General features: G+C 42.0%; 1 protein-coding gene across 1 annotated transcript in view; it reads left to right on the top strand.

The window, feature by feature from the left end:
- Positions 1 to 23,979, top strand: part of RIT2 (Ras like without CAAX 2) — a 208,489-nt gene that overhangs the window by 103,936 nt on the left and 80,574 nt on the right. Inside the window, exon 4 of the mRNA XM_065662544.1 lies at positions 5,354 to 5,545. Coding sequence (XP_065518616.1) covers positions 5,354 to 5,545 — 192 coding nt within the window. The remainder of the gene's footprint in view (positions 1 to 5,353; positions 5,546 to 23,979) is intronic.

Here is a 23,979-nt window from a genome sequence, read left to right as displayed (position 1 = left end):
AATCATGGCAGTCATGTGAAGATCCCAACAACTGGAAAAAGGGAAATATAACCCCTATTTTCAAGAAGGGGAAAATGGGTGACACAGGGAATTACAGACCAGTCAGTCTCACCTCTGTGCCTGGCAAAATCTTGGAGCAGATTCTCCTGGAAGACATGCTAAGGCACATGAAAACCAATGAGCTGGTTGGTGACAGCCAGCATGGCTTCACTAAGGGGGAGTCCTTCCTGACCAATTTGGTGGCCTTCTATGATGGGGATACGGAACTGTTGGACGGGGCTAGAGCAGTTGATGTCATCTACCTGGATTTACGCAAGGCATTTGACACTGTCCCACATGACATCCTTGTCTCTAAGTTGGAGAGACATCAATTTGATAGGTGGACCACTCGGTGCATAAAGAACTGGCTGGATGGTCACAAGCAAAAGACATGTGGTCAATGGCTCAACATCTGGCTGGAGACCAGTAATGAGTGGTGTCCCTCAGGGATCGATGTTGGGAGTGGTCTTATTCAACATCTTTGTTGGTGACATGGACAATGGGATGGGGTGCGCTCTCAGCAAGTTTGCCGATGACACCAAGCTGTGTGGTTCGGTTGATACACTGCAGGGAAAGAATGCCATCCAGAGGGACCTTGACATGCTTGTGAGGTGGGCTGATGCCAACCTTATAAAGTTCAACCATGACAAGTGCAAGGTCCTACACCTGGGTCGGAGCAATCCCAGGCACAGCTACAGGTTGGGCGGAGAAGAGATTCAGTGCATCCCTGTGGAGAAGGACTTGGAGGTGCTGGTCGATGAGAAAATGAACATGATCTGGCTTCAGTGTGCGCTCACAGCCCAGAAAGCCAACCGTATCCTGGGCTGCATCAAAAGCAGCATGACCAGCAGGTCGAAGGAGGTGATCCTACCCCCTGCTCTGCTCTTGTGAGACCTAACTTGGAGTATTGTGTGCAGTTTTGGTGTCCTCAACATAAAAAGGACATGGAACTGTTGGAACAAGTCCAGAGGAGGGCCACGAGTATGATCAGGGGACTGGAGCACCTACATATGAAGACAGGCTGAGAAAGTTGGGGCTATTCAGCCTGGAGAAGGGAAGGCTGTGTGGAGACCTCATAGCAGCCTTCCAGTACCTGAAGGGGGCCTATAAGGATGCTGGGGAGGGACTCTCCATCAGGGACTATAGTGCTAGCACAAGTGGTATTGGTTTAAAACTTAAAGAGGGGAAGTTCAGATTGGATATAAGGAAGAAGTTCTTTACTGTAAGGGTGGTGGGACACTGGAATGGGTTGCCCAGGGAGTTTGTGAATGCTCCATTCCTGGCAGTGTTCAAGGCAGGTTTGGAAAGAGCCTTGTGTGGGATGGTTTAGTGTGAGGTGTCCCTGCCCATGGCAGGGGGGTTGGAACTAGATGATCTTAAAGTCCTTTCCAACCCTAGCTATTCTATGATTCTATAAGTTTGATACAAGAGGATTTGATGTATTTGACCATGCTGATGGAGCTGCTTTATGTCATTGTAGGCCCATTCTGTCTTTGAGAAATCATGGCATATGCCTGATAACTGATAAAAGGCAAATGTGACATCTGTTTAGAACAGTCATTGAGATATTTTCTTGCTAACTTTCTTCAACGACAGGTAGACATATATAATCACATGAGAATTATAATCAGGGTTTTTGCAGCACTCATTTATAATGGAAAAGTAAAGGAAAAAGTTATTCTGCATTCTTTCAACTTTTAGAAAACTTTTATTTTGTTTCTATCCAGACTTGATGCTTATTCTCAAATATAACATCTCCCAAGATGAATGGTGATTTTGTTTCGAAAGATTTCTTACCACGCTTTTCAGTTAAAGTCTTAGTCATAATACACAAGAGAGTATCAGAGACTGATGTCAAGCTGCAAAGTGCTATAAGCATGACAAATCTTCACTTTAAGTCTCAGGATTGATTTCCTTTTGAGGAGGTGTGATCTCCTTCTGTCTCTTCCCTTTGGTACTTACTGACTTGGGAACGTTTCATATTGCCCCCTTACTGAGTTACATCAAGTATTATTCCTGAATATTATTTTAAAAAGCCACTTTTACAGCAGGAAACAATTAGTTTGCCAGCTGCACAGATATACCGTTGCGTATTTTATAAGAGAACCAACCCAAATATGAAAAAAGCACTGAAAAGTCTGTGAAAATTTTGGGTCTATCTCCATATACCTCTGAACATCAAAAAAACCCAGGTCAAATTAGATTTTTGTTCTGCTTGCTGTAGAGATACATGAAGACTGTGAAATAGGAGTAGGACTCAAAAAAACCCTAAAGAATTCAATTGCATGTTAGTCCTTCCTCATCTATATGTAATATCCATACATTATGGGAAGGGGTATAGTATGTTTATTGGAAATGGTTCTAATTCCTTGTCTTAGTGTATATTAGTATTATATTGTGTTTCCTGGTGAACAGAGAAGTAAACACATTTTTGTTGAAATCCAAGAAAAGTCTTTTTCATGTTTGACCTTGGAGTCCTTGACTCTGTAATGAGCAATTATGCCAAGGGAAAAAAGCTGAGAAGTGAAAGTCAACATCAGAAAAATAAGAATGGAAATGACTGAGTTAACAACAGAAAACCAAGTGGATGTGCCCAGTCTGGTTTACACAGAATAATTAATGCCTCTGAAGATGGATCACTGCAAACTTGACACTGAAGTATTTTGGCTGTTTAGTCGAATAAATCAGCAGCAATAACACGTCATAATAAAATATTGCAGAAGTAGGTTCATTCAAATCCTTAAAGTCATGTCTATGCCCAGGCATGAACCAGAATGTGTAGGTAGATGACTCAGCCTCAAGAACGGCAGTGCCTAAAAGCTGAATACTTCATCCCTTTGGAATGATTCAATGTAAAATTAGGAACCCAGAGTATCCTGGCCGTCAAGAAGAGCTGTTAAGCATTCCAGGGGACTGGTTCTGGGAGTCCTCACATTGAAGAACGTCACTTACTGTGAGTAACTTAAACAGGGCTATGTGACCTAATTCCTTCTTAGTTTGCCATAAATGACTGTACAAGAATGTTCTGAGCACTTCCTGGAAGTGAACCATCTCACTTAAGCGGAGCTCATTCTTTGTAAAAGTCTGTGTAAAATAATCATACAGTGTTACAGTACCAGATTTATGAAATCTTTAACCCAGGAAGACAGGTTGTCTGGGCTGAGATTTTAGTTCCATACCAAAAACCTCTACTTTTGGGAGTTTGAATAGGAGCTAACAGGTTCATTCAGTTGTGTAAACATTCAGCTGGTTCTAAAATATATAAACAAAAAATAGGTAATTAGGGACCTAAGGGAATAACTATTTTTCATGAACAGACTCAATCTGTAGTCCATTAATTGCATTGACTAGCTTACTATTATCTATAATGGGGGCTTAGATAGTGGCCTGCAGCTGCACAGGCAGCTAAATTCAGTTTAACTCTGCATAAGGTTTCCATTTTCTGCTCAGCCTGAAGGGATGAAGGCCTTGTTCAGCTCCTTCTACAAAGGAGGCTACTCTTCTAATCATGGGTAGTTCTAGGTGAACAATGCAAAGAGAAGAAAATCAGGGGCACAAAGGATGAGGGGCTTGGAAAGATCGTTGTTCTGTCAGGAAAGCCTGGGATCTGAGGGTCAGTAAGGGAGAAGGATTATGTCTGTGTGTTTAGTTATTAATACTCCCGCTCACAACTTGGAGACCTTGGTATTGCACTGGTTATTAATCCAGTGACTCTCATGCAGATGGCAGGCAAAGACCTGGGAGCAGAGACAGAACTCCCCTCACTGTCTTGCCCAAACCAGCGGAGTGTAAAATCCCTTTTGTTTGACATCTGTGTTTCTCCCTACCACTGGCGTACTTCGTACACATCCAGTTGAGAGAGGGTGGGATAGAAGCTTGATCCACTCTATGCTGTAGTTTGATAGTTAATAAACTCTTGGTATGCCAGTGGTGATAGTTTAGAGATTATGAAATTCTGAGTAAGTCTCATAGCAGAATCCTACCCTTAAATTGCCTATTAGTCTGCTATTTTGGAGCTTAGTCTATGAACTTTTTCATGTAGCAGGTGAAATATTTTGAGTGATATATAAGAAAGCCCTTGGGTAAAAGATACATCATGAATAAATGATAATGGTCAACACGAAAGTCTATTCACAGGAAGTATTATCAATCAATATGAGTGACTACTGAGAGAGATTTAAGGCTGAGACTTTTAAAAGAGCATAAGCAATCCATTTCCCTCGAATTTTCAGCAAGAACTGAGGATATATATATATATAGCCTAATCTGTTTTAAAATCCTAGCCTAAATTCTCAGCAGACTAAAAAATAGAAGACTTGATATTGCATCCTGCTGCTTATAGAAATGGTCAGATGTTGATATGTGTATTCCTTACTTTATCAGACCTTCCTGAATCTTAATATCTCTGGAGAACTGATTCTGACTGGAGGATTCTGATCTTGACTGTTGCCATGGTATTGGGTTATTCTGGGCTGTGATCAAGAAGAGCAAACAAACTTGAAAAAGAAACTGACTTTAAAGCATATTCTCAAGCCACAGTGCCTGAGACTAGTTTTTGAAAACTAAATCTTAATTTTTTTATACAATTTGGCAGTTGTTAAATACTTCTAAAAAACCCCATACCTGTGACCAGAAATGTTGCTGCTTCAATATATACATACATAAACAGAGAAAAATGCAGGAGGAGAAGGTTGGGCCAATTCTTGAACTATTTGAAATTGTCCATTTTCATTTAATGGTGTTATCACACACTGAACTGAACACCCTGATTTCTTTCATGACATTTGAAAAAGCAGAATTTTTTGCAGATTGTATTCCTGTTTTATGAGGCATATTCCAAAGCTGGTGGGAGACAATAAATGTCTTTTTGATATTACTGAGCTTTTGAATTGAGCTCATAATAAGGAATTTGTACCTGTCTTCAATCTCTAGATAACAATAGAGCTTTTCTCTTACACCTGTTAGTATTCATTCAATGGCAAGTATGTACCGAAAGTGCTACAGAAGGTTTTAGAAATATGTGAGACAGTATTTTCTGTATGCAGGCACTGGCATACGAAGTTCATATTCTTCAAGGACAAAGTTCCCTTGATGAGAAAAGGAAAGAAAAGGATCCTAAGAGACATCCTGGTGGTGTATTATCCATGATGATGACCCCAGAAGGATGCACAAGTTTCAGATAGCAGTATTTAAAACAGTAAAACAAACAATGTGAAATTATATGGGGAATGAGGGAAGTTTTCAACAAGCTTGTTGTTTGCAAATGGGTCATTTTGTCGGCTGAATTATTGAGTTTCTTCTTCCTATTCTACAGGCAGAATTCACAGCCATGAGGGACCAGTACATGCGAGGTGGAGAAGGCTTCATTATCTGCTATTCCATCACAGACCGCCAGTCCTTTCAAGAAGCTGCTGAGTTTAAGGAACTCATTTATCGTGTCCGGCACACCTATGACATCCCCCTGGTGCTGGTGGGAAACAAAATAGATCTTGAAGAATTCAGGCAGGTAAGCAACTTTCCTGTTGCTTTTGTCTTGGTTTTCCTTGGCTACCTCAGAGGTTTCTGTAGCATATGTTGAAGAGTGCAACTGAGAATTATTAGCACAAGATGAGGTTTAATCAAAGGGCAACACAGTAGGATTGGTAATAAATGATGAACTTATCAGTACTTCAATTATATGGTATGGATGTTAAAGTAGCTTTCATAGCATTCAGACGTTCTTTGTTTTTACTTTGAAAAAAATCCTGTTATTTTTGTTGGAAGCTATATGTATGTTCAAAGTGGAAAAAGATTCAATCAGGATCTTTGTGGCAAAAAAAAAAAATGTTTTCTTTGGAAATTACTAGTTTGAATTAAAGCTTTTTCAATCTCAGATTGAAAAGAATTCTAGTTAAAATAGAGAAATTATAATCTATGGAATTATCTTTGCCTGAAAAACCATCAGGATTTGCAGATAAGATGGGAAAACACAAGCCTTGAATTCACTTTGATTTGCATACAAGATTTGAGCTACTACCACCCATAGAGCAATAGATTTCTTTCACCATGAGAGCACTGACTGTGGCTCTCTCACGGTCTTTAGCAGTCTTTACTCACTCTTTTCCTTTTGCTTCCTCTCTGCTTCTTCCTTGCTGTTTGTACTTATGTGTATGTGTGTGCAAGGGAATGAGTTGGAGAGACACCATCTTTGAATGGGTTGGTCTGTGAGCCAGTACTGTATGGAAAATATCCTTAAGCTTTAAAAAAGTGAAAGACCCAATTTTCCTATATGGGTCTCTTAAGAGGTTCTTTATACACACTATGATTTCTTTCAAATGACTGACTTCTGTGCAGATATATGTAACAGTTAAAGCAAATTATGTTTTTCAGTTCATTAGCATCTGTGCTCACATGATCCTGTCTACTCTTTTCCACTTATCCTGTCACACTTCTCACCATTTCTTTGTCTTCTTTTCTTCTGAAGAAAATCCATTGCAATGTTAAGACTGAAATTAGCCCAGAAGATGTGATGATATACATTTAAAACATCACATCTGTTTCCAGATCATTGACTTTCTCCCTAAATCACTGTGACAAAACCTTAATGGTAACAATCCAGCTGCAGTTTAACATGCAGCTTGAGCCTTCAAACAACAACGCCGTGTGTATCATGCAGTACAATCTGTACAGCTTCTGGGATACTTACATACCAGAGAGGAGGAATGTGGATTCAGTTGTTCTGCTGAGAGAACAGGACATTTCATCTAATCCCAACAGAAACAGGATATGATTGATTACCTGCAGTTACCTATAGATGAGGTTTCCACGAATATTCTATTCAGTAAGTGATATTTGGCACTACCTCTTTCTGATCTTATGTTTTGTCAGGCTTTTCTATTTTAATCGCTGTCAGTGCATATGAAAATATATGCCTGATTTAAGTGTTTTACATGCTCCTTGATGATCTCGTCTGGTCTCCCAAGCAGGATAATTAGTATGCAACAGTGTGTGAATTGGATACCACCAAGAGTACTCAAGTTCAAAGGGCATGGTGAGGCTCTGGAAATGATAGAAATTATGTCTTTGAGATGCAACAGACGCATGAAAAAGTGTTAAACAAGGTTGTCACTGAAGATTCTGCCTTGAATGTGGATCAAGGCAATTCCAAATTATGATCCTATAGTTTTTTTAGAAGCTTTCCATGAGCCAGGATTTAGGTCTTCAGAATTTTTTCCTCCATTAACCCTCTACAGCTGTCAACAGGTATAGCAATGTCCAAAGTGCTTTCTCAAATATGCTTCAATCCAGACATTGAGGTACACAAATATACCCAATTTAAACAACTGAGAAAGAATAGGTGTCAGAATGCAATTATCTGGATTGGAATTTGGCCAGGGCAGCAGGGCTAATATTGTTGCTCTGTTTAACAACAATTTTCCCCTATGAAATTCATTAAAGCTACTGTAATGTTATTCATTGTATTTAGAAACATAACATTTAGTTCAACATTCGTGAGCATCATTTCCCTTTAATGACAATTCTGCAACAATCAGACAGGCTATAGTAGCTCGGTCAGACAAAACTGTTGTTTGAAATGTGGTCCCCTACATAATACAATTAATGATATATGTGGCTTGCCTCAAATTTATCAAGAAGACTGCAAAAATAAAACTAATCTGCAATTAAAATTTTGTGCTAGGAGACACATTACTAAAAAACAAAACCAACAAGCTTATTATTTTTTAAATAATGGTTTTATTTTCTGATGGCTTCAGTGAAATTATTGTTGTCTTTAAATATTCCTCTCATTTTTAATGTCTTAAGAAATGGGTTTGTCTGCTCTCCTTAAAACAAATTTTAATTATATTCATGAGCCTAAAGAATAAACACTTTCCATTTTCTCTGAAACAATGTGGGGGAACAACTGTGTAAAAAACTGTAGGGAAAAAAAAAACAATAACTCATTATCTGAATGTGCATATCCACTCTAGTGGCAAGGCCTCCTATATCCTCCATTCCCTTCTACCCATTTTTACTGCAGCTGTGCCCGATCCTTTCTGACATTGTTCTGTTTTGTGTTCAAAGATTAACTGTGAAGGTGAGTGGGCATGCGTGGTTTATGCATCTGTGTCTGCTCCTTGATTTTTAGCCATTGACCTAAAGAAATATTCAAGTATTACATGTATTTTATCACACAACTGTTTGATGTGAAAACCAGATCCCTATGTGTTTGATTAGATACCTTTTTAATTTCAGTATTTTTGAACATTAAAGTCATTAGATTAATAAAGCTATCATGCCATTTTAATGTAATTTTTAATGTAATTAGAGTTTCAGAAACTTCTAGAACCAGATGACATGAAGTACAGTAGATACTTTTACCTCAGGTAAGCTTTGCATCTTTTCCCCAGATGAATGTCTGGTTCTTACTGAAGTTTAAAATCTTCATGAAAGAGAAATATCTGATTAAAACATATTAATCTTTAAAAATACAATAAAAAACTAATTCTGTTTGAGCTTGTACCATTCTAAATGCATCTTTAAATTAAGGTATTTCATACTAAAGACATGTGGCACTGCTGAAATATTGTTTGAAAAAAATACCCATAAGACTTTGCCTATTGATCATTACAATAGATTATATTCAGCAGTTCAGAGGTGAACTGGCTATGTAAGTTCCTTTGAACAATGTGCTGTAGCTCTGAGTTGGAAAGAATAGATACTTTCTAGCAGGTTTTTCAAACTTTTAATTCACATGTGAGAAGCCCACTGGAAATTCTTCCTATCTAGCATGAGGCAGTTTTTCCTATACATTTTTGTTTGACCCCAGAGGAATAAGCTACAGGCTTGGCTGAGTCCATGGATAACAGGTTGATGTCCATTGAGTCCAAGGTTATGAGGTCAGCTCACGCTTCGTTCAGCTCTTGGCCTCTCTGGGAAGCCTGTCATCGAAGTTGTAAGTTTTGCCAGTACAGTTTTGGTCTTACAAAGAATTATGCAGTTGTTTACCCTTCCACACATGAGTTGTCTTATTGGCTTCAAGCAGAAATCTGAGCACAAGCAGTGCTTTTGAAAACATTTCCTTGCTTCTCTCTCCCTGTACAGCCTTCCTCCTTCAGTAGGAAATGCAAAATCAATATGAAATTTGTCTTTAACATAGGATAGTATCTTACTTGGAGTGCAAATTAATTACAGGGGCTTCATTATATTTGCTTTCTAAAGTCTTATTATGCCATAAAATAATTCTCAGACCAAGATTACAATGGTTTAATGCTTTCTCATGATCTGAACCAGCTGCCCACTTAACATTCTCACTTTGATGAGATTTTTCTGTTTTTTTTTTTTTCTCTGGCATTCATTCAAGATGAGCTGATTGGTTATCAGATGTTGTGAGCACCAACTTTCATATTTCTCATTTTGACAGTTGCACTGTTTTCATTCTGGCTTCTAAAACCTTGAAGTGTCTGTCGAGTTTGAGAAAGTTAATGTTTTTTGTTTGATTTTTTTTTCTTCTTCTTTAAAAAAAAAAACCCAACAAACACAAAAACCAGGAGCCCTTGTTTGAGTTTCTTTTGTATGTATGACTGTTTAGTATATTTCAAATGTTGTCAGTCTATACCTTCTGGTGACTGTCTGAGGCACGAAAATACTTAAAGAATATGACATTATTTTATTTTCATTTTCCAGTGCATGACTATGAAGTGCTATTTACTAGATGCACCAGTTCCATTTTCTTTTAAAAATATTTGGGTGGAAGAATTTGTCTACTGAAGACTCTTATTCCCCACTTATCAGGACAGTGCCATACACACAGAATGAAAAGATTTCATTGCTCTGAACTTTCTAACTGCATCTCAAAGGAAATGCTTTTTCTGCCATTTATGACAAATAGTATACATTTGAATTAACTGTAGACCTGGTAAGGTGATTAGACACAATTTGTTGGAGAGATTCTCTATAAAATCCATCCAGAAAAACAGGATATATCACATATCATTGAGGTGTATCATAAAATGAGATGTACCTATAAAGATATCTGTATAAGGATGCCTATAAGGATATCTGGCTTTTTGTTGACTGTAGAGGAAGACACAGACAACTAAGTTCCCAGCCTTTATGCAGCAATACTTGAGTGAGATGAATGCTAACAAAATTGTTTATGAAGTCCTTTCAGCTGAGAATCTGTACTTACTGATTCATTCCGTTATTGTTGCTGCTAACTACAGACAACTTCTGAAAAATGCTCAGCTTGCCTTTGGGTTTTGAACTAATAAAATCTGTTAAATAGCCATTCCTAGGTGGTAATCCCTTCCAAGTATTAGTGTGAGCTGTGATCTTAAAATACTTCTGATGCATTCAGGCAGGCTTAACCTAATAATAACTACAAAAAGCATAATGGTATCCATAATAAAAAAAAGCCAAAGGAGAACATGGTGCAGAAGAACAAATTATTTAAAACTGTTGATTTGAGTGTTGCACTGATTTTTTAAATTGATTCATTCACACATCTTGATGTCAGCTCAGCTGTTCATTTTCCATGGACATCCATGCAGTTCCGCTTTGCTAGCATGAATGCTTGCAGAAAACGAATTATACTTGCAAGGAGTTGCCATCATAATTTATATTTACTTGCCTACGTATTGCCTATCCCACATCATACTCTTTGTTAGCTCTTCAAATTCTGAATAAAATAAGCCATTTTTACTTTTTTGATGGAGCTATGACAGTTGATTGAATATTTGGAAGAGAATCTAGTGAAAGTTGTCATGATGCTTTATTATCTTAGAAAACTGTCAAACCTTTGATAATCACTTTCCTACATTACCAAAATACATGTCTGGATTCTGTCATGTTCATTTACACCTCTAATTTCTATTTATTTTTAATTTATTTTGAATTTTCAACCTTTCTTCCACACTGTTCACCATACTCAGAATTCTTCTTACTATATTTTAAATAAAATAAACATTTGCTTAGTATTTAGTATATTAGTATTTGCTTCCCTGCTCCCCCCCCCCGCCCCCAATGTGTGCCATTTTATGCCAATGGCATTATAAGACTCAATTTGGCAGTTGTAGTCTCTTGAAAGGAAATTCTATTAACTTTTTCTAGCAAACGCACATTTCTATCTAGTTTACCAAGAATCGTAGAATCATCATAGAATCATAGAATAGTTAGGGTTGGAAAGGACCTCAAGATCATCTAGTTACAACCCCTCTGCCATCAGCAGGGTCACCTCACACTAAACCATCCCACACAAGGCTTCATCCAACCTGGCCTTGAACACTGCCAGGGATGGAGCACTCACAACCTCCCTGGGCAACCCATTCCAGTGTCTCACCACCCTAACAGCAAAGAATTTCCTCTTTATATCCAATTTAAACTTCCCCTGCTTAAGTTTTAACCCGTTACCCCTCGTCCTGTCACTACAGTCCCTGATGAAGAGTCCCTCCCCAGCATCCCTATAGGCCCCCTTCAGATACTGAAAGGCTGCTATTAGGTCTCCACGCAGCCTTCTCTTCTCCAGGCTGAACAGCCCCAACTTCCTCAGCCTATCTTCATACGGGAGGTGCTCCAGTCCCCTGATCATCCTCATGGCCCTCCTCTGGACTTGTTCCAGCAGTTCCATGTCCTTTTTATGTTGAGGACACCAGAACTGCACACAATAGTCCAGGTGAGGTCTCACAAGAGCAGAGTAGGGGGCAGGATCACCTCCTTCGACCTGCTGGTCTTGCTCCTTTTGATGCAGCCCAGGATACGGTTGGCTTTCTGGGCTGGGAGTGCACACTGCCGGCTCATGTTCATTTTCTCATCGATCAGCACCCCCAAGTCCTTCTCTGCAGGGCCGCTCTGAATCTCTTCTTTGCCTAGTCTGTAGCTGTGCCTGGGATTGCTCTGACCCAGGTGTAGGACCTTGCACTTGTCGTGGTTGAACTTCATAAGGTTGGCATCAGCCCACCTCACAATGCATGTCAAGGTCCCTCTGGATGGCATCCCTTCCCTCCAGCATATCAACCGGACCACACAGCTTGGTGTCATCGGCAAACTTGCTGAGGGCGCACTCAATCCCACTGTCCATGTCAGCGACGAAGATGTTAAACAAGACCGGTCCCAACACCAATCCCTGAGGGACACCACTCATTACCGGTCTCCAGCCGGATATCGAGCCATTGACCACAACTCTTTGTGTGCGGCCATCCAGCCAGTTCTTTATCCACCAAGTGGTCCATCCATCAAATTGATATCTCTCCAATTTAGAGAGAAGGATGTCGTGTGGGACAGTGTCAAACGCTTTGCATAAGTCCAGGTAGATGACATCAGCTTCTTTACCCTTGTCCATCAATTCTGTAGCCCCATCATAGAAGGCCACCAAATGGGTCAGGCAGGATTTCCCCTTAGTGAAGCCATGCTGGCTGTCACCAACCACCTTGTTGTTTTTCATGTGCTTTAGCATGCCATCCAGGAGAATGTGCTCCAAGATTTTACCAGGCACAGAGGTGAGACTGACTGGTCTGTAATTCCCCAGGTCTTCCATTTTCCCCTTCTTGAAAATGAGGGTTATATTTCCCTTTTTCCAGTTGTCGGGAACTTCACCTGACTGCCATGATTTTTCAAATACGATGGCCAGTGGCTTAGCAACTTCATTTGCCAGCTCCTTCAGGACCCACGGATGGATTCCATCAGGTCCCATGGACTTCTGCACGTTCAGATTTTGAAGATGGTCTCGAACCAGATCCTCTCCTACAGTGGACCCAAGGTCTTCATTCTCACAGTCCCTGCGTCTACCTTCTAAGAACTGGGTGGTGCAGTCAGAGCCTTTGCCAGTGAAGACCGAGGCAAAGAAGTCATTTAGAACCTCAGCCTTCTCCAAATAGCCAGTTCTCCCGAAAGCTTCCTCAGGGGGCCTATTTTGACCCTAGTCTGTTTTTTGTTTGCTATGTACCTGTAGAATCCTTTCCTATTATCCTTAACATCCCTAGCCAATTTTAATTCTAACTGGGCCTTAGCCTTCCTAACCTGGTCCCTAGCTTCCTGGACAACATCCCTGTACTGTACCCAGGCCGCCTGTCCTTGCTTCCATTTTTTATAAGCCTCTTTTTTCCTTTGAATTTTCCTCAGCAGCTCCTTATCCATCCAAGGAGGTCTCCTGGCCCTCCTGCTGCACTTCCTTCTAGTTGGGATGCAGCACTCCTGAGCTTGTAGCAGGTGATCCTTGAATATCAACCAACAGTCTTGGGGCCCCCTGCCCTCCAGGGCTATATCCCATGGAACCTTACTAAGCAGGCTCCTGAAGAGGCCAAACTGCTGTTTTGAAGTCCAGGGCAGTGAGCTTGCTGCACGCTCTTCTCACTGTCCTGGGGATCTCAAATTTGACCATCTCGTGATCGCTGCATCCAAGGCTGCCCTGGAGTACCACATTCTCAACAAGCCCTTCCCTGTTGGTGAGCACAAGGTCAAGCATGGCACCTCTCCTTGTCGGCTCATCTATTACTTGCAGAAGGAAGTTGTCTTCCACACAATCGAGGAACCTCCTGGATTGCTTGTGCCATGCAGTGCCATCGTTCCAACAGATGTCAGGGTGGTTGAAATCCCCCATGAGAACAAGGGCCTGTGAGCGTGAGACTTTTCCTATCTGTCTGTAGAGCGCTTCATCCACAGGTTCTCCTTGATCAGAGGGCCTGTAACAGATTCCCACAGTAGTGTCTCCCACAGCTGTTTTCCCTTTAACCCTGACCCACAAACTCTCTGTAAACTGCTCATCTGTCCCCAGACAGAGTTCCATACTCTCCAGCCTATCCCTAACATAAAGGGCAACTCTCCCTCCTCACCTGCCAGGCCTGTCCTTTCTAAAGAGCCTGTAACCTTCCATTCCAACACTCCAGTCATAGGAGCCATCCCACCATGTTTCTGTGATGCCTATTATATCATACCCCCATAGATGTGCACACATCTCTAATTCCTCGTTTGTTCCCCATGCTACGGGCGTTTGTATAGAGGCATCTGAGACGAGATCCAATTGAAGCCGGCTCGTTGGCTGGAGCGGCTGGAATAACTCTACATTGTTCTGAGCATTTATTATAGGTGTTGGCAACTGACTGGGTGTGTTGGGATGGAATGATGCCCCCCTCCCCCAACACATCTAGTTTAAAGCCTCCTTGACCAGTCTGGCAAGCCTCCTGATGTTAACGTTAACGTGGAACCTCCTATGCTCCAGTTTACACCCATTGCCCCTTGTCCTATCACTGGATATCACTGAAAAAAGCCTAGCTCCATCATCCTGACAACTACCCTTTACATATTTGTAAACATTGATGAGGTCACCCCTCAGTCTCCTCTTCTCCAAGCTAAAGAGACCCAGCTCCCTCAGCCTCTCCTCATAAGGGAGATGTTCCACTCCCTTAATCATCTTTGTGGCTCTGCGCTGGACTCCTTCAAGCAATTCCCTGTCCTTCTTGAACAGAGGGGCCCAGAACTGGACGCAATATTCCAGATGCGGCCTCACCAAGGCTGAGTAGAGGGGGAGGAGAACCTCTCTTGACCTACTAACCACTCCCTTTCTAATGCACCCTAAGATGCCATTTGCCTTCTTGGCCACAAGAGCACATTGCTGGCTCATGGTCATCCTCCTATTGGAACTCAATCTTGCTAGTCGGGTTAAAGACAATAGAAAGGGCTTCTTCAAATACATAGCAAATAAAACTAACACAAGAGGCAATATAGGCCCACTGCTGAACGAAGTGGGTACCCTGGAGACAGAGGATATAAAGAAGGCAGAGGTGCTGAATGCCTTCTTTGCCTCTGTCTTTACTCCTGCAGACTCTCCCCGAGGGCCCTGGATTTCTATAGCCCCAGAAGGAGTCAGGACAAAGGAGGAGTTTGCTTTGGTAGATGAGGATTGGGTTAGGGATCAGCTATGCAAACTGGACATCTGTAAATCGATGGGTCCGGATGGAATGCACCCACGGGTGCTGAGGGAGCTAGCTCATTGCTAGGCCACTTTCCATTATCTTTGGTAAGTCGTGGGAAACGGGTGAGGTGCCTGAGGATTGGCGGATGGCAAAGGTCACACCAATCTATAAGAAGGGCAAGAAGGAGGACCCGGGTAATTATAGACCGGTCAGCCTTACCTCCATCCCTGGAAAGATGATGGAACAACTTATTCTTGACTCCATCACTAGGCATATCAAGGATGAGGGGGTCATTAAGAACAGCCAACATGGTTTTATGAGGGGGAAGTCATGTATGACCAACCTTATAGCCTTCTATGAGGAAGTGACTAGGTGGAGGGATGATGGTAGAGCGGTAGATGTAGTTTTTCTTGATTTCAGTAAGGCATTTGATACTGTCTCCCACAGCATCCTCATAGATAAGCTAAAGAAGTGTGGGCTTGACGATCAAGTAGTAAGGTGGATCGAGAACTGGTTGAAAGGAAGAAGGCAGAGAGTTGTGGTCAATGGCGCAGAATCTAGCTGGAGGTCTGTGACTAGTGGAGTTCCTCAGGGGTCGGTGCTGGGACCGGTGCTGTTTAATATTATCATCAATGACCTGGATGGGGGAACTGAGTGCACCCTCAGCAAGTTTGCTGATGACACAAAACTGGGAGGAGTGGCTGACACACCAGAGGACTGTGCTGCCATTCAGCGAGACCTGGACAGGCTGGAGAGTTGGGCGGGGAGAAACTTGATGAAATTTAACAAGGGCAAGTGTAGAGTCTTGCATCTGGGGAAGAACAACCCCATGTACCAGTACAGGTTGGGGGTTGACCTGCTGGAAAGTAGTGAAGGGGAAAGGGACCTGGGGGTCCTAGTGGATAGGAGGATGACCATGAGCCTACCAAAACTGTTCTTCCCCTTCTTTACCAGAGCAGCTCCACCAGCCCCCAGTAGACCTGGCCTACTAACTTCAGTCCTATGTTCAAGACACCCAAAGCCCTGACTATGACACCACCCTTTTAACCATTTATTGACCTGGCCAATCCTCCTAGCTTTTTCTTGGTCCTCCCCTGTGTCCTGGAGAATTGACAAAGAGACTATGTGAGCACCGGAGCCCCTAACCACCTCTCCCAGGGCTCTGTAGTCTTTCTTTATGGTCCCCAGTCTACTACTACCTATATCCCTAGCACCCACATAGATCACCAGGAGCGGGTAATAGTCCGTGGAACTTATTAGAGCAGGTAGCCTCTCTGTAACATCCCTGATCCGTGCCCCTGGTAGGCAGCACACCTCCCTCAAGACGGGGTCAGGCCGACAGACGAGTGCTTCCATCCCTTTCAAAGTAGAGTCCCCTATTACTATGACCTGCCACTTTGTAGCGCCAGTAGAGATCTTTACCCATGCATAATCCGGCTGTTTGTGGTGCAAGTGCGTTTCCTCATCAGCCTCCTGTAGGACAGCAAAGCGGTTCTGCGTGGGGACAACAGATTTAGGAGGAAGCTCCTTGCTTTTAATTGTCCCTTTCCTCCTTCTTTTGTTATTTTATTTTGTCACTAATTCCCAACTTCCCGGGTTGGTGGTCTCCTTCTTTCCCTCATGAGCTGGAGGGGAAGCTTGAAGCCCCCGCACAGTATGGGGCTGGAGCAAGCAGCCCTGCTTCCTCTCAGCTATCCTGACATCTTGAAGCCCGCTAATAGCGTTCCACAGCTCAGCCCCTGCTGCAGGAGGACCTCCACCAGGGAGCACCGAGTGCAGCCCTGCCCATCGTGCACCTTTCCCTCACAAGCCCAGTGCAGGCACCCTCTACACTCCAAGCTCTGCACTGCAGCCTCCCCTCTCATCGGCTCTGTCTGGGTGCCTACGCTGGCCACCGCCGGGGCAGCCAGAGCAGAGCTCCCAGCGCGGGCCCTGCCCATACGACGGGTGCTCACCATCCCGCTCGCCTGCCCGCGCGAACTGCCTCGTCCCGCTCTGTTTGCCGCGCTCCTGGTCGCTCTCGCTCCCAGGGGCAGGTTTTTAACCGCTCAGGGCTGGTGCCGCTGCTCCTGGCTCCGCCCCCTGTGAGTCCCTGCTCGCGTCCGCGGAGCTGCCGGCTCCTGGGCAGGTCCTGTCGAGGACTTGAAGCTCCCTCGGTAGCTCTGGCCGCTCTGAGTTGCGGCTCCTGGATGCTGATCTCTCCCCCACTCCGGTGTTAAAGGCGTCCTCTCTCGAGCTACTCACCTCAGCAACCTCTTTGTTTTTACAAAGCTTTCATATTTCCACAAAACTGCCCACACCACAAGTTCATATTACTCAGGCTCTGTAAACGTAATCAGACACACAGACAAATGTAATGAAATTGTTGGTGTATTTCTCATTTTATAATTGTGTTAACCTGCAGTGAACCATCCAGTAAACCCTGACAGAGAGCAGAAGACTTTTAAAGGGAACTAAGATGCAGAAAACAAGCTGTTCTTTAAGAGAAGAAACAACAGAGAAAGAGTAGCTGAAGTGCAGATCAAAAATGTTTCTAACAGAAAAGCTGGATACTCAGAGATATAAATAAAGACAGCTAATTGCATGTAGTTAAAGCAGGACAATGCAGCAAGGAGTATACACTAGGAATGGTTGCTAAAAGGTCATTTCATAGCTGGGGAAATTAACCAGCAACACACTTCATATTGTTTTGAAAGGTTCCTGATGTCTACCTGCTTTATCTTCACCCTCCCCTGCAGAGGCTTTCTCCTCCCCATGTGCCAGGGTCCTAATCTGGTGTGGCCAACTGTATTCTGGGCTGCATCAAAAGAACCGTGACCAGCAGCTTGAAGGAGGTGATCCTGCTGCTCTACTCTGCTGTTGGGAGGCCTCACTTGGAGTATTGTGTGCAGTTCTGGTGTCCTCAACATAAAAAGGACATGGAACTGTTGGAACAAGTCCAGAGGAGGGCCACAAGGATGATCAGCGGACCAGAGCACCTCTTGTATGAAGACAGGCTGAGAAAGTTGAGGCTGTTAAGCCTGGAGAAGAGAAGGCTGCATGGAGACCTCATAGCAGCCTATCAGAGAATGCTGGGGAAGGACTATTTATTAGGGACTGTAGTGCTAGCACAAGGGGTATTGGGTTAAAACTTAAGCAAAGGAAGTTTAGATTGAATACAAGGAGAATGTTCTTTACTGTGAGGGTGGTGAGGCACTAGAATCGGTTGCACAGGGAAGTTGTGAATGGTCCATCCCTGGTGGCGTTCAAGGCCAGGTTGGACAGAGCCTTGGGTGGGATGGTTTAGTGTGAGGTGTCCCTGCCTATGGCAGGGGTGTTGGAACTGGATGATCTTGAAAGGTTCTTTCCAAGCCTAACTATTCTATGATTCTATGATTCTGTGTTTGACTTCAGCAGGAGAATGCTTTGGAGAAGAGGTGTGAAGAGATACTCTCTTCAGTGCTTTGGAGAAGAGGCAGAGATACTCTGTCACCTCTTTTCTTGATCTAGATTGCTTCTCAAGTTGAACTTGGACTCTGAGATTTGTCTGTTTGGCCTGCAAACTGGGAGATTAGACACTAAAGAAGACTTTAAAGCACTTCTCATTTGTCAGCTGTGCCAGCAGGATCTTTCTTCTTTATTAAAGCTAGCAAGTCCTGTAGCAAAACTACCCACACATGCTGTCTGCAAAATAGCCTCATGTAGGACTTGTTTGTAAGTTCACGATGCTGTTGCTTTCCTCGAAGATTCTCAGAGAGAAACCCATTGGTTACACAGTGACCACACAAAGAGGTACAGTTTGCTAAGAAAAGCACAGTGGTATAATTCATTGAGTGACTAGGGCTTAGTCAGCAGCCTGATTCCTGTACTGGAAAGCAAAATTTTCAAGAAAGCTATCTCTGAAGGACTTCCATAGTTCACTTTTTTTGCCAGCAAAGAAAGGTATAAGGAAGGAGCTGTGTGTGACTTTCACTACGGTTCCTGCCCTTCTCATGAGTCATTGCTCCAAAAAATCTGGTTGCAAAATTCCATTTTATCATTTTTGAACTTAGTTGCTGAAATCTTCGTTGTCCTGTCTGTGAATCTTTTACTTTACCCACTGGGCACAAGCCAGGCAGAGAGGAGAGAGGCATGAAAGTACCACATCAGGCAGTACTAACTGGGGCACAGTTCTGCCTCTCCACCTTTATGCCTGAAGCAGTATGACCTCCCATCTCTCAAGATTTATTCTCTCATTTTCTCCACTGGGGCACATGTATGTGAAATAGAATAGTGTGCAATGGGAACATATTTTCTTATATGCATGCAGCTATTTTTGTATCAGCAGAATCAAGGTTTCAGGCTAACTCTTATATATTATTTACCACAGTTCCAGTTCCAGAAACTATTCAAGTGTGTGCTAAATTAGAGTGGAACTAATACATGTTCTTCACATTACAGAATCACAGAATCCCAAGGGTTGGAAGGGACCTAAAAAGATCATCTAGTCCAACCCCCCTGCAAGAGCAGAGTAACCTACAGTACATCACACAGGAACTTGTCCAGGCGGGCCTTGAATATCTCCAGTGTAGGAGACTCCACAACCCCCCTGGGCAACCTGTTCCAGTGCTCTGTCACTCTTACAGTAAAGAAGTTCTTCCTGATGTTAACGTGGAACTTCCTATGCTCCAGTTTACACCCATTGCCCCTTGTCCTATCACTGGATATCACTGAAAAAAGCCTAGCTCCATCATCCTGACACTTACCCTTTACATATTTGTAAACATTGATGAGGTCACCCCTCAGTCTCCTCTTCTCCAAGCTAAAGAGACCCAGCTCCCTCAGCCTCTCCTCATAAGGGAGATGTTCCACTCCCTTAATCATCTTTGTGGCTCTGCGCTGGACTCCTTCAAGCAATTCCCTGTCCTTCTTGAACAGAGGGGCCTGCACTTGAGCAAAAAAGCTGTCCTGAAAGTGAGGCAGTAATGATCAACTTTGTAAAAACAAAAGTACCTCGGCGAAGTAGCAGATTAGTATTGGAGACAACATACAATGTTTATATAAACTGTGAGTATAAAAAAAAATGTTTATATAAAATGTGAGTTCCTGGTAGAAAAGATAGTTTCTGTGTGTTTTTTTCATAAGCAGCTCAAATTGAAAGACATGTTGCCACAATTTAATTACAACTCATCATGGTGTCACAAACAATAAGAGCAGCACCTAACATTTAAAGAAAAGAAGATTAATCAGTTTAATAATTTTTGGGTTTTGAAGATTTGATTGTATGCTTGTTTTGATGACTTTATTTTTTTTCCCCTTCCTGGTGAATTAGAAAGTTACAGAGATTTCCTTTCATCCAGATTTAACTTGGCTAAGGATAGCAGCGTATCAGCTTCACACACTGCAGTGCTGTTTAAGCAGTGCAGTAATGATAACAAGAATTCCCAAAAAAACTTTACCCAAACAAACCAATCTGAAAATCTGAAAAATAAATTGAAGGGGGAAATATCTGTGTGTTATATCCATTCTGGAAACTTCCTATCTGTCATCTATACGTGTCCAAATTTTACACTATGAAATCTTTCTATAATGGCCGCTTTTAAATCTCTGAGCAAATTGTTTGATATAGCATAGTTAATTCAGAATATCCTGAAAGTTACCTGTGATAAAACGACATCAAAGCACATTGCCACAGCTGAAACTCAACATGTTAAGTGTCTATAAAATGTCACAATTCAGCCTTCAGTGCTAGCTATTTACAGTATTAATCACACAGTTTTACTGATCAGAAGCCCAGAGCCAGTCTTGGAGTCAGGGTATGTGTCCTGGGTTCAGCAGCAGCAGTCATTTTTATCCTTCTTAGGAGCTAGTGCAGTGCTGTGTTTTGATCTTTTGGCCTGGGAACAGTGCTGATAATGCTGATGTTTTCAGTTGCTGCTTGAATGTTTGGCCTGGCCAAGGACTTTCTGAGCCTCCTGCTCTGCCAGGGAGGAGGGGAGGCTGGGCGGAAGCAGAGACAGGACCCCTGACCCAAGCTAGCAAAAGAGGTATTCCATACCATAGCACGTCATGCCCAGGAGGTAACGGGGAGTTAGCCCGGAAGGGTGGGAACGGTAGGGTTGGACGAGGTATCGGTCGGTGCTCGGCTGTGGGGAGTGGAGCGAGTTATTGGTCGGCTGGTGCTGAGGCGTTGTATTCTCTTCCCTTGTTATTTCCTTTAGCATTATTACCAATGGGTGGTAGCAGTAGTGATCTGTGTTATACCTCAGTTACTAAACTGTTCTTATCTCAACCCGTGGGAGTTGCATTCTTTTCGATTCTCCTCTCTGTCCCTCCAGGAGCAGGGGGAGGGCAAGAAGGGGGGGGGAGTGAGTGGACGAGGTTTGTGGTTGGGTTTAAACCACGACAGTATGGTATGTTTTTTATTTGAAATTTGTCAGTGTTGGAGTTAATACAGGTTAGTATCTTCATCTACCTTGTCCTGATGCCTACTATTTCAAAAAGAAAAAAGGATGGTTTTCCCCTTTGTTACTGCTGCATTTATTTCCTGTGTTGCTCAAGGAATGTTCTTTCCTTTTTTTCCCCATCTATGTCATTTTTACCACCTCCTACAATCCAGAAAGGTTAATAAGGAGAAAAACAATCTGTCTTGTCATCTTTTTTAAAGCGTTTGGTACAAGCACTTTCCATGTTTGGCTCATAAATGCATGGGGGGGTTGTGCATGCTTGTGTCTATCTGCATGCTTTAACAGTGTAATCAAACACCAGCAATGTGCACATTGTAGGATATTTATTAGCACCACAGGCCACCTTTTGGGTATTCCTGTCAAATACAGTCACCCACTGAAATTTTGAATTGGCGTTATACCTCCTCTGAGGTGGTGGGGGAGACAATAGCTTTACATCTTTTACATCTTTACATCCAGTGACATTTATCATTACCAAAACCATGGATAATTCTTTATTTTCCTAGCTAGGAATCATACACTCTGTCATTATTAAAGCAGTAGAACTTGCCTTTGTTTCTGAGACTCCATTTCTGCAGCACACAATTTTTTTTTATATATTTTTAAACCTGAGGAATGCATGAGATGAGAGACAGAAGTTTTGTTGGGTTTTTTCACCCTTTGAAATCTGAGTGATATTACCCTAGATGTGCTTAGTCCTATCCCACTGATACCAAACCTAGTCACCTTCCTGTCATTGTGTCAAACCGTAGAAGTTGCTTCAAGCCACACATGAGCTATTGCCACATAGGTTTATTTCCATCTAAGTCAAAAAGGAGGTTTATGCTGGCTGCAGATGATCAGGCTAGGAGGTATAGCCAGAGTCTCAGAATTATCTAGGTATTTTTGCTTAATTCTGAATTGATGCAGTAATGTGGGCTTGAGGTGGTATTCCTGATCTCTTTTGATCTATTTCTTAACATATAGTAAGAAGAAAATTGTATGGATTTTCCATATTTAATTAAAAATGGAGGGTTGATTTTTTTTTTTTTTGGTAGTTTTTGTTAATAGTTTGTTTCTTATAAGTTGGGAAGGGATTCCAGGTGGCTGTGTGTTTGCTGGAGTCAGAGGAGAAGGTGGGAGAGCTGGAGGTAGGAAGAGGGAGTAGAGAAGATGATCTATAGATTCATTCAAGTAAAATATGCATTGAGCACTCATCAGACCTAGCTGCATCTGAGTTCATTTGGGCTGCAGACCTATGTAGCTTATTTCTCAGTGTACCACACTAAAGAAATGTTGCTTATGAAGAAGCTGTACTCCTTTTTAATCATCAAGGAGATGACTTCCTTCATGATTGTCTGCAGCCACAGGACGACTGGTCATGCCAGTAAACCTTTTCGGGATTATAATGCTCTCAAAACCAGGAGGGGATTAGAACTTGAGAATTAGTTTAATTTGATAATGAGGATCTGCAATTGTGAGAATCTTTGACATCTCTCAGGAAAAAAGGAGGAACAGGAGAGTTATAGAGATCAAGGATGAGTGTGTAACGCTTTGTCATCAGTGAGACTGAAAGTCCTTTGGGAAATATCAGGCAGGACTTCAGATGCACTGGTGGCTCAAAAAAAAAAAAAAAAAAAGAAATTCTTGAGCTCCTGAAAAATTGCAGTATAAAACTTTAAAAATATATAATGTTGCTATACTTGTGAATTTTGAGATGAGTATCATACTGCTTCATCTGATGTCTTTGCTCTTCCTAGGTTTCATACCTCATTTGATAACCATTTGAGCCTGTGAGAAGGAAACAGTGAAATGTGGGGAAGACTCAGATGTCTCAGTTAATTACTGACTTCCTTGCTGACAGCATATGCTTCAGTCCTTTGTGTTTTACTGGGTGGGAACCAGTCCCAGAGAATTATGTGTAAGGATAATTCCCAGATGAAGAGTGTTCATATAAGTAGTCAAAAATCCAGGGGAGTCAGTTGTATTTTATTCTTCAAACTCTGTGGGATCTGGAGTATGAAACCGTGGTTAGACGGCACAATAGTAAAAATGCCCTTGTAGTCTCTTCTGAAAATCTGTCCTGTCATTTTCATAGTAACAGGGGTGAAAAGCTTAAAGGTAATAATTGAATTTTCATCTGTGCCCATGGTTGGTCTATCTGAGGTGCATTTAGTTTTTCAGAACCTGCTGGAGAAATCCCACTGCTAAAGAAACCACTGTTTTGTGGAAAGAAAGAGTGGACAGGAAGAGTGTTTCATTCTCCAGGGCTGTCATCATAGCATCATGTCATTTAAATTAAAAAGAAAAAAAAAAGAAATAAAAAACTGCTTTTACCAATTTTGGAACTATAGCACATAAAAATAATTTTGTATTTATCCTGATTACATGACATTTCCGATAAGGGTCATCTGTAAAAGAGAAATTGCTTTTTTATGGAACACAAGTTTAAAAGGCCATAAGGGAAAAAGAAGATAATTAATAAAAAAAAAAATTAAGAATGATAGAATAGTTCTGATAGGAATTTTGTATTTCCTATTTTGTGCACATAAATTAAAGGCTTACTGTTATGCCAAACTTAAACATTAGTATAAAAATCTTTACTTTTGTAATTAGCAATTTCCTTAACCTTGTGACTAGAAAGTCTG

Source organism: Lathamus discolor, chromosome Z, assembly GCF_037157495.1.
Source record: "Lathamus discolor isolate bLatDis1 chromosome Z, bLatDis1.hap1, whole genome shotgun sequence".
Classification (NCBI taxonomy): Eukaryota; Metazoa; Chordata; class Aves; order Psittaciformes; family Psittacidae; genus Lathamus; species Lathamus discolor.
The sequence above is the reverse complement of the archived record's forward strand: the minus strand, read 5'-3'. Positions and strand labels throughout refer to the sequence as shown.